The sequence below is a fragment of the Strix uralensis genome, chromosome 8 (assembly GCF_047716275.1).
Source record: "Strix uralensis isolate ZFMK-TIS-50842 chromosome 8, bStrUra1, whole genome shotgun sequence".
Classification (NCBI taxonomy): Eukaryota; Metazoa; Chordata; class Aves; order Strigiformes; family Strigidae; genus Strix; species Strix uralensis.
Genome location: NC_133979.1, coordinates 25788982 through 25805688, shown reverse-complemented (window position 1 = coordinate 25805688; position 16707 = coordinate 25788982). Strand labels below are relative to the sequence as shown.

At 37.4% G+C, this 16707-nt stretch overlaps 1 protein-coding gene across 4 annotated transcripts in view; it reads left to right on the top strand.

Annotated features, from left to right (window-relative positions):
* CRB1 (crumbs cell polarity complex component 1) overlaps positions 1–16707 on the top strand; it is a 107185-nt gene that overhangs the window by 77013 nt on the left and 13465 nt on the right. For 3 of the 4 annotated variants that reach the window (XM_074876753.1, XM_074876750.1, XM_074876752.1), the window contains exons 10-11: positions 6–134; positions 3135–3261. In XM_074876753.1, the coding sequence (XP_074732854.1) occupies positions 6–134; positions 3135–3261 (256 nt within the window). Of the gene's footprint in view, positions 1–5; positions 135–3134; positions 3262–16707 lie in introns of those variants that run through there. The other variant, XR_012629893.1, reaches the window with a different exon arrangement.

Below are 16707 nucleotides of genomic sequence, written 5' to 3'. Positions count from 1 at the left end.
CCTAGGTACAGAAGATTACCACATACAGTTTGTGGGAATGAAGAGAGAAACCTCACATGTTTCAACTATGGCAACTGTACCAATCTCAACGGCGAGTTGACATGTGTTTGCCTGCCGGGCTTTGCTGGAGAACGGTGAGATGCTTTGCCCAGCAGATCTTTGTGGAACAATTCTTCCAAAAAGTGTTCCAGAAGGGTCCAGAGGGTAACAGCCACAAGGGTTTTGGCCTCCTGCAAAAATACAGACAAAGCAGCTGTTTAAGTTCAGCAGTTCCTTGCTTGAGTGACTCTGAGGTTCTGAAAGTATAGCAGTTTTACTTAGACAAAATTGACAAATTAATGCAGCAAGATTCAATCCAATATAGCACCACTAACTCCAGTGCAAGATATTATTTCTTAGACAACATTGTACACTTGCTTCTATGTGCCTGTTTTTTGGCTTGCATGCCAATTTTATATGTGACAAGCTAGAATGTTATCTTTCCATTGGTGGGGACACATAAACACATATATCCTGCTCATATATATGAAAATCAGCTACAATACATGGACACATGAATATGCAAAGCTGTTTAATTTTCACATGTATGTGTTGAGATTATGCAATCTATTCTTTCACAGGGATGGTATGAGATGAAATACCTGGTGGTATTGCAGCTTGTTACTTTCTTACTAAATGTTGAAGTATGAAAACAGAATTATTATTTTAAAAAGAAGTTAAGAAATACTTTTTACATGTTATAGTTTAGTCTGAAACAGAGTGGCCTTCCTCACAGTGAAATTTGTATCTTGTAGCATATTGTTATTGTTATGTAGCAATTCACACTTACCATTTGATAATGTTCTACAAACAGCTCTGGAGCAGGGGAGGCCTGACAGCCTCAGGGTATTAGGTGTTGTAGAAATGTAGGAAGACATTGTCCCAGCCATAATATAATCTGAACAGGTAAGAGCATCTTTCTGGGTAGTGAGAAAGGAAATACCATATGTGCTCTTAGTGAAATTAGCATTACATCAGAGTACAATACCCAAAAGATGAACATGCTGGCTCTGCAAACACCAAGTTTTCAACAAAAGGTTTTAATTCTTTCAAAAAACTTATTAACCCCTTGATTTTGTGGAAATAGTACAGTAAGCTATAAAAGATAGATGAAATGAAAATTTCCACCCACTCAATGCACAGTATAGTTGGCAGACATGTTTGCATTGTACTGTTTAACTCAGCCGGACCTCACAATATTAAAAAAAAAGGTGAAAAAATAAAATAAAATATAAAAAAGTAAAAACGTATTCTTAGACACTTCTTTGGTGTGTATATTTCTTGGGACTTCAAGGTAGAAGGAAAGTACTTTTTCCTTCTTTCTTCTCCTGCCAGGCAACTTGCTAACTACAGCTTTGGGAATGAGCCTTCCTTACATCCATCCCACTGGCTGGCAGTAATCTCTATTTTATGGTTCCCATGATTCTCGTATTGAACAGCAGCCTTGTACCAAGCATGCTGCGCTTTAACTGACTATCACAGCAAGGCATTCCTCTCCAATATCTAAAATTGACTATTTGTCCTCTTTTCCTCCAGGCTCTCAAACCATAAACCAGTAGTACTTCCATGCTTGTAGATCTTAATATACCAAATGAGAAAATTTCACTCCTTTTTTTCAGAACAAATTCAAATATATCAGTTAATAAGAAAATTAAACCCAAAACCTTCTGTGTATTTATGCATTAGATTGATAAAGCAGGCATTTTCCTTTAAGACAATATTTCATCCCTCAGAAAGCCATTGGAGCACAGTATAGAGAAAATAGTATCTTTCCATGTCAATCAATTGACCTGGGATCACAAAAAAAGCCCAATGAACTTAATAATAGGTGGAAAGGGAAATGTGAAAAGATTGTTCTTCATAAAAGAACATATAGCTGTCTCTTGAAAACAAATTTTTATTCAGTTCAGGCTAGGATTTTCAAAATTACCTAAGGGAGTTAGGTTTTTAAGTGTTCCTGAAACTCAGTTGGATTCCAGTGCCTAATTGCCTGGAAGATTTGGGGGGGTGGTTTTTTTTTATTTTCATAGATAAATTCATATCTATACAATCTTTACACATTGGATAAATACTTTCATTTAGCTTTTTAAAGTATATAACTATAATTTACCACTGAGGGAAACTGCTGAAACATTTTTAGAGATTAATAAAGAAAATCAGATAGAAGTGTTTAATATAAAGAACTGCTCTTCTCTAATGTAACATGAACAATTTATTGCATGGTTATGAATATGATTCAATAAAGCAATTCCTTATAATTCAGAGGAAGTTTCTTACATTCTTCTTCAAGAATAAACCTGTTTTTTTATCTAGAAAAATTAGGATTAACTGTAAGCGTTATTTGAAATAAAGGAGGAGGGAATTAAAAGGGAACATTGTCAGAGCAGAAAAATCACCAAATAATGACTAGTTTTCTGACAATCTCACACATTCCTCATTAATGTTCGTCTGGTTACCTTGAGAAATTATGAGAACTCAAATTTTCTTTATCATCAGAATTAACTCAAAAACATTTAACAATACATATTTAGGCTTGTAAAGCCCTGTTCTGCATCATTCTTACCATTCTCAGGGCCCATGTCAAGAGAATGGATAGGACATTCTGCTAGGATCTATTGGCATTTCAAATTGAGGGGAAAAATAAAAAAGCAGGTGAATATTCCCAGGAGCAGTCAGCTGGGAAAAACACGCATTTGACTTACATCCAGACTACTGAGAAGGAAAATGTGCCCTCAGCTCCCTGGAACAATGAAAATGGATAAGCAAGCTGTCAGCAGGACTTGCAACAGTCTAGTTCTAAAATCATACAAAAACTTTAATTTCACATTGCTAAGCACCATTAACTATGAAATGCTTTACAGAGATGAAATTTCCAGCTTAACTATCTGTGTTTGAAAATAATACAGGAAGTTCAGGATTTGAGTGTGACTAATCAGGTAGTTAATAAAATCATAAACACGTGTAGAAATATACCACAGATTTCAAATATAGCCTCCTCTTCTCCCTTCTCCTAAAGTTTCTGAATTAAAAATGTGCCTGTTCGATGCATTTGATTTGTGATTTCAGATGCTCACTATCTGCAGTCTTTCCCCTAGGTGTGAAAAGGACATCGACGAGTGCAGCTCTGACCCGTGTCTGAATGGGGGCCTCTGCCAGAACCTACTCAACAAGTTCCACTGCCTCTGTGACGTGAACTATGCTGGAGACCGCTGTGAAATAGATGTAAGCGACCTCTCCTTTTTTGTCTCTTTACTGTTGTGGCAGAATCTCTTTCAGCTTCTCTCCTATCTTATTCTACGGATGGATGATGATCCAGCAGTGGAGTGGGGTGAACAGGAAGACTATTAAGAAGTCTTTAAATCTTTGTATTTTAATGCAGCAAAAGATGCCTTGACCAAACAGCTTAGCAAAGCAATATAAACATCAGAGTTTTAAAACTTGTTTTATAATTCTTTGAACAATTTTCTATGACTCACTTTGGATCTGGTTTAGTTCTTTCGCTTGATTTTAGAACAAATGCTAGCAGGTCTTAAAAGGTGTTTCATCCCACCTCCACCTAAGAGTTTCACTGCATACACTCGGCCAGTGGGCAACAGGGGGACACACCAACAGGCAATACATATTAACAAGAACTATAAGATTTATTGATGGTGGCATTCAAACCCTACTGCAATGAGTAACAAAGACCCACTGCCTTCAAAAAGGTTAATTTTACCATTAAATCTTACAGATGGTCACTATCTTTGCATCACATACCATGTTCATTGCTGTTTCTTTGGCAGTTAGGTCTCACATGTGTGAAATCATGTAGGATATTTTTTAATGATTAGGTAATGGTTTGGATTAACAATTGGCAATGTACTGAGGACACTCACATCCATTTGAGTTAGTGGCAGTCCTGCACTGATATCACTATTCCTGTATCTCTGCTCTGGTAGCCTGTACACCTCCAATATATTATATGGAGATAAAATACAGCCGTCTTAATCTTCATCATGATTATTCTTTCAAGAAAGGCCCATTAAGTCCATCAGACTTTAAAATCATAGATTTGTTGTTTATTCAAAGATTTCTACAACTTTAAGTAAATCTATGTTATTTATTCATCAATAGATACGAGTGTCATCAGACAGAAATATGGGAATTTTCCTTCTTAGGAAACAATCAAGGTTGGTTGTCCATGGATTCTTTAAAGAATGAAAATAAGGGGCCTGAAAATTATGAATACCAGGAGGTTTAGCAAAAAATACTATAGCAAAATACCTGTGTAGCTGCCTTTGAGAGTGTAGACACAACTGAAATACATTGTTAAATACAAAACAGTAGTGAAAAGTAGGTTTTTGTTTTTCTGAACAATTCTTTAAGGCAAAAACCATTTGTGAAAGGTGCACCCATTTCTCTGGGCATTCATGATCATACCTGTATAGATTCTGTACTCCTCTTAGTCATTTAAATAGTGTCCTTGAGTGATGATTCAAAAGAATAAGTGTGTATAAGGTGGTGTTTTATTATTAAGTGATATGGCATGTAGCAGAGTTATAGAAAAGACTAACACTATACAATAAGGTTTTATGACTCCAGAGAGAACAGCTGATCTATTGCAGAAGTCCTTGAGCTCACTGATATTAGTTTCCCCCACTTCAAACCTGACTCTGTTTCTTCAGTCCTATCCAAACTGCTGTGGATTGGACTTGGAGTGTTCATGAAGAGCAAATCCCACCTTTAATTCTACGGCTGCATTAAGACACCTTAAAATGTGTATAAGTGAGATGTTAAGGTTACTGTTTTGCCATGGCAGGATATAGCAGAAATAATTGCCTGAAGATCAAGCCTCTATTTTTTATTTCCCACCTTTCATGAATGTCCAAAAGTCTGTTATTTTTATGCATAATTGCAGCAACACTCATGTTATTAAAAAGTCTACTCCTATTTTCAGGGGAAAAAAAAAAAAACAAACACAAAAAATCCCACACTTTTTGCACATTTGTGGAAAAAAACCCATGATTCATGTCTGTGATATGCCACATATTCCTGTCTCAAGCACCTGCCTTAGTATGAAAACTTAAGCACAACGTATTTACTTATAATAATTATAGTACACAAGGATAAATTCTTTGCTGTCTTTATCATACTAGAAAAGAGATTTGGGTAATTTTCTTGTTAATGTCTTATTTTACTTTTTTTAAAAAAAAAAAATCATTCAGATAAAACATCCTTTCCTCTTTGCAAACAATCAGTAAACACAAGGTGGGAATGCATGTTCCAGCACTGGGGTTGAAATTAATGTAGCAGTGTCAGAAACAAAACTATGTATTCTGTCAGAGGTAGGGCTTAGTTATCTTACTTCCTGGGAATCACATGTAGTATTGTGAATTATATAACACAGGCAAAGACAACAAACCAAAACCATTTTGGATTTTTTTTCAATGAAAATATAGTTTTGGAAAACTGTTTTTTACTCCAGATAAAATGATCAAACCTACAATGTCAGAGAAAAAGAGGGTTTTTTTTTTAATGAAATCAATATTTCTATGTGAAAGGTTTGCATTTTGGTTTAAAATATCAAAGACAAAGTAAAATTAAAACATTCACCTTGTTTTGAGTTAAAATGTCAATTTTCTTTCATAGGAAGAAGTTTAAAATAATAAACAACATATTATGTTGGAAATTTTATTCCAAACTGTATCTTTCATTTAATCATAGCTAAAAATGTTACTTGGTTCAATATTATTGAAATGAAAAATGAAAAATTTGAATACAAATAACTTGAAATGAAAACTATCATATAATTTCAGAATGTTAACTAAAAGCAAAGAAATAAGAAATTTTGAAAATTCAAATGAAAAAACTAATGCTACTAACCAAAGCTGTTAAAACTAAGTTTGTTTCTTTTAAAGTTTAAAAAATCACAATGAAGTTTGGGGTTCTTTTTCATACTGGGTTTAGTTCAGCTCCCACGTAAGTAAATTGTACTGTTATGTACATTATAGAATATAGACTACAGGATACACTACAATAAGCAAAAATTTCATCCTGGTATTAATGTTGAAGAAAGCTAGAAAGCAATATATGTAAAAACAGCATGTCCGACATACTATATCTATATGCATAATATGGAAACAAAGAATATATCTGTATAGAGATTCCAAAACTTTCTCTTCAATACTAGAAACTTGATATGAGTGTGCATACAATATTAAATAGAGGTTTTATATGGATTTACAGCAGTAAGTTACTCATCTAGAATATATTAGCAGAGCATGAGTTCATTCTTTCTTTTACTGAATACACACCTGTAATTGAATTCTCTCCTTCCGCTAATGCCTTGTCATCATGAAACATCCCCTGACTTCCGAAATGCTGCTCCTTTCCTCTTTGTACTTCTGTATTCTCAACTACATTGTGCACGTGTACATAACTTTCCTACCTTTATACACAAAATAAACCTTCTGCCTTTGTCTCTTTATGTCTGCTCCTCATTTTCTGCTAATGACTATTCATTTGCTTTAAGTGTGCCACGTTTTCTGAACATTTGCACTTTACAGGTACACCCCACAAACGCTCTCCAGGAGCGCTGGCAGCGCAGGGCCAGGCGGGTGCTTGCCAACGAAGCAGTTCAACCACTCCCACCACCTCAGCCACAATACTGTGTTACCCACCAAGGGTGACTGCTTCTGCCGGGCAGCCCTTGGTACCTTAAGAGCACAACAAATAAACAAGCCCCCAGACCAGCAATTCAGAGAGGAAGGGATTTTATCTGTATGGCTTAAAGTGACTCTTATTACTTGGTTCCTCCTTACGTACTGTCAATACCTAGAAAATTGTTGAGCGTTACAAGGTCTCTGTTGACATTTTGATGGGTCATCCCTTTCCATTGAGCTATCATAGCCCATAGGCTGGATGTATCCCACACACAGGTCTTCCAACACACCCAGTGAAGAACAGACATTTCTAGTTTAAGAGATATTTCTAGTTTAAAAGGTTAAAAAAAATAAACAAATGCCAGATTAATTAAAATAACTTCCTTGAATATATGTTTTTTAAAAGAAATGCAGATGTAAGACATTTAAAGGGAAACAGCTACAGAAGCAAACATGAAAAAACAGCTGAACAGCTGGATGAATACTGACACTAAGCATTATGTAAATAGATCCAACTGCTAAGATTTTTTAGAATTCAAGGGGTTGAAAAGGCTTTAAGATTAAGGTGAAACAGCAAGATCTTCATACACCTCCAGTGTTACAATTTTATTGCAAATTTTTTGATATTTGATTTTTTATTTAGAACACAAACTCCCAGACAAGTTCATGCTTTTGTGAAAATCTCAGTATTCATTAAAAAAAAAAAAAAAAAGAAGTCAAGAAAAAAGCATCATACCACTTTGGTTGTTGAAAAGAACTTGAAAAACCATCATCTCAATATGCTCAGAATTAGAGGAGGAATACCAGACATGCAAATGAAAGAAAGCAAACAAGCAAGGTCATGATTTCTGGAGGTATGGCTTGTGATGCTGAATACTGATATTATCTGTAATAGATCACTCTATATTTTGATACTGAGATTCAAATTGTTTTTCAGATGCCAGTGACTGTCATTCAGAAATATGGGTAATGAGAAGTAACAGTGTTAGGGCTTAAGACAGAATTAAGATTTCTGAAAAGAGGGAAAAGACAGCAGTTATGGGGGTACTGGAAGGCAGAGTAAAGGGATTTGCATCAGCTGTGGGATGAATGAAAGTGTTTTTTTAATGTGTTTGGAAAATACATGAGAGGTATTTCACCGAGGAAGTATACACAGGGAATGATGGATTTGCTTTGTTGACCATAGTTCCTACTTCTGACCCTTAAAACACAGGCTCTGACTGACCCTCTTCTGCAGGTTCTCTAATACAAACTGGACTCTGCCAGCAGTATCCTATCACAATTTTAACTACAGAGAGCCATGTACTTGTGAATTTGAAAATATCTTTGATGTTGCATGCTTATTTGGATTCTCTTATTCCCAATACATTTAATTTTTAAGAAACTAGATCCAATACTTGATTTACTTGGTGCATGTAACTACAGTATGTTGGTGAAACTAAAAATAGAAAAAAAACTGCTTCAGTTTGGAAGTGATGAATTTAGGTTTCGTCTTTCATTGCAAATATTTTTCCTGGCCTGACAGCCAAAAGTTCAGTTGAGAGGGCACTTCTATTGCCCCTCACTACAAAAAGGGCATTAAATTACTTGAGCGTGTCCAAAGAAGGGCAACGAAGCTGGTGAAGGGTCTGGAGCACATGTCGTATGAGGAGCGGCTGAGGGAACTGGGAGTGTTTGGTCTGGAGAAGAGGAGGCTGAGGGGAGACCTCATCGCCCTCTACAGCTACCTGAAAGGAGGTTGCAGAGAGCTGGGGATGAGCCTCTTTAACCAAGTAACAAGTGATAGGACAAGAGGGAACGGCCTCAAGTTGTGCCAGGGAAGGTTTAGACTGGATATTAGGAAGCATTTCTTTACCGAACAGGTTGTTAGGCGTTGGAATGGGCTGCCCAGGGAGGTGGTGGAGTCCCCATCCCTGGAGGTGTTTAAGAGTCAGGTTGACATAGCGCTTAGTGATATGGTGTAGTTGGGAACTGTCAATGTTAGGTTGATGGTTGGACTAGATGATCTTCAAGGTCTTTTCCAACCTAGATGATTCTGTGAATCCATTTACTTGTAAGTTCAAGTACTAAATTTTTGTATCTCAAGTTAGTGATTCTCCCTAAAAATAAAGAAAATTTTGTTTGCAATAAAAAATCCTTCAAAATTTCTACTTCAAGAACCACAAAGCCTGGTTCTAAGAACTATAGTCTAAAAAAGCAACAAAAAAGACTCCAGCAAATCTTCATTCTGTCTTATTTAGATTAGTATTACCCAAAATAGATATCCAGAGAGTAAAAAAATAGCAGAGTTTGGTTGTTCATTTTACTTTGCGTTTCAGGAGTGCCCTGAGGCCCCATTAGACTCAGGAGCACATCCTGCTGGTGCTGTGTTCTGTTTGTGATGGCACAAGGCAGCCGTGTCCCTGCACCAACTGGCGAACAGCTCAGTCTGTACTTTGAAATTGTTTCTTGAACACTATTATCAGCTGCACCTTTGGGACATCACTTCCTCACAAAGCACACCCTCTCCTATTGTACATGTGAATATACATGAAACTTGAAAGTGGTGGTGAATTTCATGTCCCAGAATTAAAGTTCTGCTTAAGGTAGCTACTGCTATGTGCTCTGATGTGCACCACCACTTCTTTCATATCCTCTTCCAGTTGGTACCATTCCATCCTCCTGGGCGCAAGGACAAGCATCATGCACTGGAGGTTATGATTCGCATTTAATATCATTAAAAATACACTGATAGACATGTAAGATATGTTCAATATTGAATCTAAGTTCAATAAAACTCTCTCAGGCTTCCATAGCACAGACACACAGAATTTTGATTGACTCTGCTCTACAGTGATTAGTTAATGTATTCATTAACTGCTAGGGTTAGTAATATGAACATAACAAATGATACTTAATTACAATAATTAATGCCTGGTGATTCATGAATAATGCATTCCATAGCTATTTACATATTTATACTTATGAGGATATTAATGGATAATTACCATTTGACTAAAAGATGTGGACATCAGGAATGTAATAACTACATCATTTTCCCCCCATCTCATTGTGGCTTTACCTGTTTGTCTTCATCTTGTATACTTCTATCTTGCCATTATACACAGAAATATAAACAATATTTTATTTTCAAGACCTAGAACAATATATCATGGCAAATACAGCCATGCAGGTTAGTTTTTACACTGCACTAGCTCTGAGCCACTGCTCTCATCAGTTTATGTCTTGAGATCGCAAAACAATTTAGAAGAGTTTTAGGATATTATTTGAAAAGAAAAAAACCAATGTTTCACCACCTCTTTCCATCAGAAAACTTCTCAAATATTAGGAGGTGGAGTGCAAAAGCAGCATTAGCATTCTGCTTCTTCAAATGCAAAAAACAGGAACAAAAAATCCCAAAGTAAAGATTTACATACTTGTAAGGGAGAGTATTTAGTGAAAGAACTTTGGTCTGTTTGTCATCAGTATAGATTTGTTCTTGTCCTGAATTTACAGTCTTTCCTACTGCAGATGGTTAGGACACCTCTATACCTCAGAGTTTGTTCATTTGTGAATCTAGGATAGCAATATTGTCAACACCTTCAATCTAAACAAACGATTCTGCCCTAGATGACTGGTATTTATGCTTCAACGCACAGATTCCAGCCTCCATGAAAGCAGATAAGTTGCTGGCCCTCCCAAGCATGGAGAAGACTGTAAGAGACATAGAAGGGCAAAAATACAAGACAGAATTTTTTAAAAACGTTTTTCATATTCAAATATAGTTATTTTAAAGCAATGTAATAATTCTTCTTCTTAGCTTAAGTTTAAATGTTCAATGTTGACAACACTAAGACAATAATATTCAGCTTCCAGCCTCAGGACTGTGATAAAATGAAGAAGTAAATCTGGGGAAGTCAACTGAAACTGAGAAGTGCTACCACGCTGATTTTCAGACAAGCCACTCACCTACTGCTCCTCCACAGCACCAACTGAGGAGCTGTGGGTGCCCCGGGTCACTGAAAATCTTATCTCAGCTGTTGTAACCTGCAGAGACAGAGCAGAGGGTCTCACCATACATGGAGGTCAGCTCCAGGTTCGCCTCGTATGGTGTGGCTGAACAGCCCGTTGCTCCAGGCAGCAAGATCAGGTCAAGCCCTTGGGGAGCATCAGACTGATGTCTTAGTAAGTGAGCACGTTTGTATCTACTATGACTTTTGTCTTCTCCAGTGCTCTTGCATACTGTTGAGAAAGACTAATATGTACAGTAGAGTATTTTCAAAATTAAACCATTTTTCTGAAATTCCCTGTCCTGTGTAGCTAACTCCACTCTGTTTGAGGCCCTTGCCTTGCAATAATATAACCTCATGAAATCACAGATATTTAAAACCACTCATTTACATGCTCTGCAATCATACTGAAGCCAGCGTTACTTGAGGACCAAAGGAGAGGACTGAACTGCTGTTCAAAACCAATGCACTCATCCTCCAGCAACCGTGGCCAGCGTAGCCAGCCCATGACACATTCCTGCTGGCTTGCTTTCCCAAGCAGGGAGTAAGCTGTGGGTTAGCAGACCTATCAACAGGAGCCCCTTAATATCCTTTGCTATTTTCTATTAGTCTGTATTCAAAACACAGGATTTAACTAAAACTTCTGAAAGGATATTGCAATAAACACATTTAATATGTGTCATAACATAAGGTACAAAAACATTAGGATGCAAAGACAATAAGGTTATCTGATGTGTCTTAGCTGGGAGAAGCTGACTCTCACCTATCAGTTTTCCTGATGCTCCTCAGATCTGTGCAGGAAGCAGACTGTGGGAAGGAAATAAGCAGTCCGGTCTATATAATCTACATTCTGTAAGGCTGCTGCTGGAAACATAAAGAGTATTCCATGGTACTTCTGATTTATTCTCAGTAGTACCCTACTTTGAGAAAACCCTCATCGTGTCAACAATTTGGAGAAAAGGACTGTACAGCACAGGTAAACTTACTACAGTCTGACGATAAATTATTGAAAGAATATTATTTCATCAATGGAAGTAAGTTTTTACTATTTTTATTAGCCTAGCAGAGTCAGCATAACTGAGTGGGGAAAAGCTGGAATTTATTTGTTTTCACATCATTCGCATGGTTGTAGATCAGCGATCATGGCAGAATTGTTAGCATTGATGGTAGGAGCCAGAGAGACCCCAGCTTTATTCCTGTGCCAGGTCAAATGTGGGGTAAGAAGAAACATCTTTAGATTTGTAAAATGAGCAGCTCTGCTCTGGAAGTCATTGGAAATGTCACAATGCCATTTTTACAGTTGTTTTTCAGAGCCCCTTAATATCCTTTGCTATTTTCTATTAGTCTGTATTCAAAACACAGGATTTAACTAAAACTTCTAAAAGAATATTGCAAGAAACACATTTAATATGTGTCATAACATAAGGTACAAAAACATTGGGGTGCAAAGACAATAAGGTTATCCGATGTGTCTTAGCTGGGAGAGACAAGAAGGCTCCTCACAGGCCAGCATTACTGCACGCATCAGTGAAAAGCAGTTGAATATTTAATGTGCATGGTAAATATAAGCAGAAAAGGGAGCCCAGATGACATATGACAGCATAACACTCTGCAGTATAGGAATCAGCTCAAGTATGGTATTCACATAACACATTTAGTATTCAGACTAACACATTTTGTCTGTACACCATCCTTTATGTTGCAATAGCATTGTTTTCCTTTTTCTCACCTTCCAATGTTTTCCCTGTAGACTCACATTCATATCACATGGGCATTTACTTCAGTCATTGCTCACTTTCTAACACATTCATGCACTCCATGCCTGCATTGTTCAGATACTAAATTTTACATCTTTTTTCTTGTTCTTTTCTCTTTTATCTATTTTTCCTATCTTCAAACAATACAGCAGGCTTAGCACTGAGGAAAGGTATTCTGAAAGTTCCTTTAGCACAATTAAGTCATAAATATAAGAATATTACTCTTCTTTTATAGCAGATAGCAGAAAATACTGCTGTCTTCTAGTTATCACTGTAGATAAAAAGTGTAACTCTGGTCTCATTGTGAGCACTACCCAAACACGAATGAACATTTTGGTAATTCTTGTATTTCTGGATATTGCTATGATTAATGCCGAAACTTCGCATGTTTCCATTTATTTTGCTTCTTAAAATGCAATTGATGAAAAAATTATTTTGCTGCAAGTATTGAGAAGTCTTTTGTTTGCTTTTTGGTGTCTGTTTCCACCAAAAATGAAAATTAAGCTATGTTCAGTGGTAAATTTTTCAATTTTTTTTTTTTTTAAATATGGGTATTTTTCTAGAAAATAGCGAAGCAGCAGTGATACCCCAACAGCTGGCATTAGTCACTTATAAGTTTCCACTTTTACACAGTAAGATGCTTTTTTATTTGGTGGGCAACTTGGCCAAACATGGACTGAAATGAAACTGTAAAACTGTTTTAATTCCATAAATCCCAAATAGCTTAATTAACCAGAAGCTTCTAAAGAAAAGAAAATTCCAACCTCACTTTCAAGCTGAAAAATGTAGTCTGGGCTTGCACCTGAGTACTTATGAAAAGAAAAAGGAACTGAGTAGAAGTTGTAGAGTTATGATGGGAATGATAACTTACTCATTCTACTGAGTGCATGGTGGCAGCAGTCTCCTGGGATTCAATGTTTGTCTTCACTAACACTGACAGAACTGAAACATGGGTGTGAGGTTTTACATGGAATTTATTGACAAATTAGGACCAAGGTGTCTTCAAAAGAAGCTCATTCACCACCATTACAATTAGAAAGACCAAAAGTTACCCACACCTTAGATATATTTATATATTAAGTATGCCAGATAAAGGGTAAATATGGAGATTCCCCAGGTACTACAGATTAAGCACTTCAGAAAAATCTACCCACATTTATTAAGGTGCCTGGATGGGAACAATGGTCCTTAATTACAACCACTACTTTATTTGGACTGTGATAGTGCTGTAGCTCTTTAATAGTATTGACATATTAGCTCAGCATAACAAATGCATCCTGTAGGCTAGTGTTAATGCCTTGGAAACTAACCATATGCTCAAGGTTACTATCAAAGGTCTATGAAATCATGTTTCCAGATGAAAGGCTGGCATGTTAATCTGCCTATGTATGTCTTGATGAACTCTGCTTGCAAAGTACATTCTTGTGCAGTGTATTTTTCAGTTCTTGTTGTGAAATTCCATTCCTAATAACATCTGAAAAAAATTGCACACTTTATTAGTCTTATAGAATATTTTTCCACTAAAAAGCAATAAAAAGAGTTCCTGTTCCTGAGGATCTAAAAAATATTTTGATTCAAAAAAATTGGGAACACTTACCTGTTTTGTTACAGAAAGCCACTTAAATGAGAGGCAAATCTTGTTACACAAATATCTGAGCTTTGTACCAAAATAACTGTCCAGCAAATACAACAGCCCTTAAATTTATTCAAATAGTATTTGGTAGAACAAATTATTCACTTTTCAAGAAGATTAAGAGCACTGAAATTAAAAAAAAAAAAAAAAAAAAAGTGATACTACTGTGATTCAGTGGAAAGGACAGGAGAATCAGCAGCTTTACAAACCTTTGTAATTATTTACCGTGAGCAGATTTTGCACCACAGCAGACAACTGTTGTTGTTGGTGGACCCTGTGAAATTCTAGGGTAGGGATTTTGAAGATTCTCAAGCACATAAATAGTTTGGGGTCTAATTTATCCGTTACTGAAATAAATGGAAATATTTCTGTTCCTGTCTAGAGCAGCACTGGTAACACTCATATGCTGCACTCTTATCTCCCAAGGGACAGGACCCTCTGTTCCCTCTTCTCCAAGCAGTAATCGTTTGTGGGTGAAATTAAAGGTGTAGCTGCTTTCCTGAAGAGACAAGACTTTCTTCCCCGTTGGCTTTGTGCCAGTTATCCAGAAAAAGGATGTGTGGTCTGAACACAGTAAACCTGGCTGACACCTAGGAGCTGCTAATCCTGGAACAAAAAAACCCCAAAAAACCCAAAAAACACCCCCCCCCCCCCCCCCCCCAAAAAAAAAAAAAAAAAGAGAGACCTGTTCACAATTACGATCAATGAGGAAACAGAAAGTAGGCATTGGGAGGGCCTGGCAACATCACATCTTCTGCATGGCTAATTTCAGTTTGTATTCACAAATGCTAAAGTCTAATGTTTGGTCCTTTACCTGGGCTGACTCAAATCCCTCAGTGAAATGGCAGTGTAGGCATAGATCTCCTCCACAGAATTTATATCGTTATGTAACTGTTGTCATTTTTATCCCAAAGCATACTATTTTGTGAACTGATGCAGCATATTGCACACAAGAGTCACGTAACACACTGTGCTGACTCATGGAAAATTCCATTTGGTCCTTTCTTATTTTGCTGTTTCCATTAGTCAAATACAAAACTCATTCAGGCCAAAAGGAAATGCTTGATTTCTACACATATTAAAATGCAATACATCCTTCATGGTAGACCTAAATCCACTAGTAAAAGGTGCTGTCTTCTGTCACTTTCTACAGTTTGGAAGTTATTATCCCCATATAAACTTTTCCTCATCCTTTCTGTATGTGATATTGTCAGGGAAACTCAGTGATTGCTGAGGATCTCTCTGGAGAAGCCAGAGCAGAGATGGGTCCCAAAAAAACCCTTTCAAATTGCCTATCATTCCTGGAAGCCATCAGAATGTGGTTTTGGAGGAGGTGCTGGAGACACAAAGTGATACTGAGGGGAATAAAACGTCACAAGTAGGAAAATTGTGAGTAAAATGGATTTGTAAAAATCATACAGGTAGGGACAGTCGTGAACACCTGGGCTGTATCTTAGCTCAGTAAGAATGACTTTTAAGTGAATGCTTGTGGAACATCTGTAAGGTACAGAAGTTTTATCATCTTGTCCTTTACTAGGAACTGAACAGAGAGAGAGAGAGCACAATCTACCCCAGGATATTTTAACCATGACACTTAAAAAAGATAAAGCATTATTGGTATAACCTGCTCATAAGCAACAGTCTCCAGAACAGTGAAGTTCTCTAGATGGTGTTCGCATAGAAGTGATATTTCCCTTCAGTACTCAGCTGCCCCCTCTCCCTGGAGAAGCACTCAGGCTTGATGCACAGGCTGGTCGGAGTGTAACTGGCTTGGCACCAGAACCCCAAAACAACATATTTCACCTCAAGGAGTAGAAAATTCCTACCTCGTGATCACTATTTTCATCCTCTCCTAAAACCACAGATGAAAGAGGAAACAGAAGTATTCTTCCAGAAGAAAACGTTAATGTATAACACTTGTGCCAAAATTATATATAACTTGCCTGATTTCGTGGTTACCTTACCGATGTTGAAATAAGCATGAGATTGGGAATATTTTAAGGAAGCATGCAAGTGTATTATCAGTAAATTCGCAGATGACACCAAGTTAAGCGGGAGTGTAAATCTGCATGAGGATAGGGTGGCTCTACAGAGAGACTTGGATAGGTTGGATCGGTGGCCAACGTTAGCGGGATGAGCTTCAACAAGGCCAAGTGCCAGGTCCTGCACTTGGGCCACAACAACCCCATGCATGGCTATAGGCTTGGGGAGGTGTGGCTGGAGAGCTGTCTGGAAGAAAAGGATCTGGGGGTTCTAATTGACAAGCAGCTGAACATGAGCCAGCAGTGTGCCCGGGTGGCCAAGAAAGCCAACAGCATCCTGGCTTGTATTAGAAATAGTGTGAACAGCAGAAGTAGGGAGGTGATAGTCCCCCTGTGCTCTGCACTGGTGAGGCCACACCTGGAGTATTGTGTCCAGTTTTGGGCACCTCAATACAAGAGAGATATTGAGGTGCTGGAGCGAGTGCAGAGGAGGGCAACGAAGCTGGTGAAGGGCCTGGAGAACAGATCCTATGAGGAGCGATTGAAGGAGCTGGGACTGTTCAGTTTGAGGAGGAGAAGGCTGAGGGGAGACCTCATCACTCTCTACAGCTACCTGAAAGGACATTGTAGAGAGGTTGGTCCTGGTCTCTTCTCACAGGTAATTAG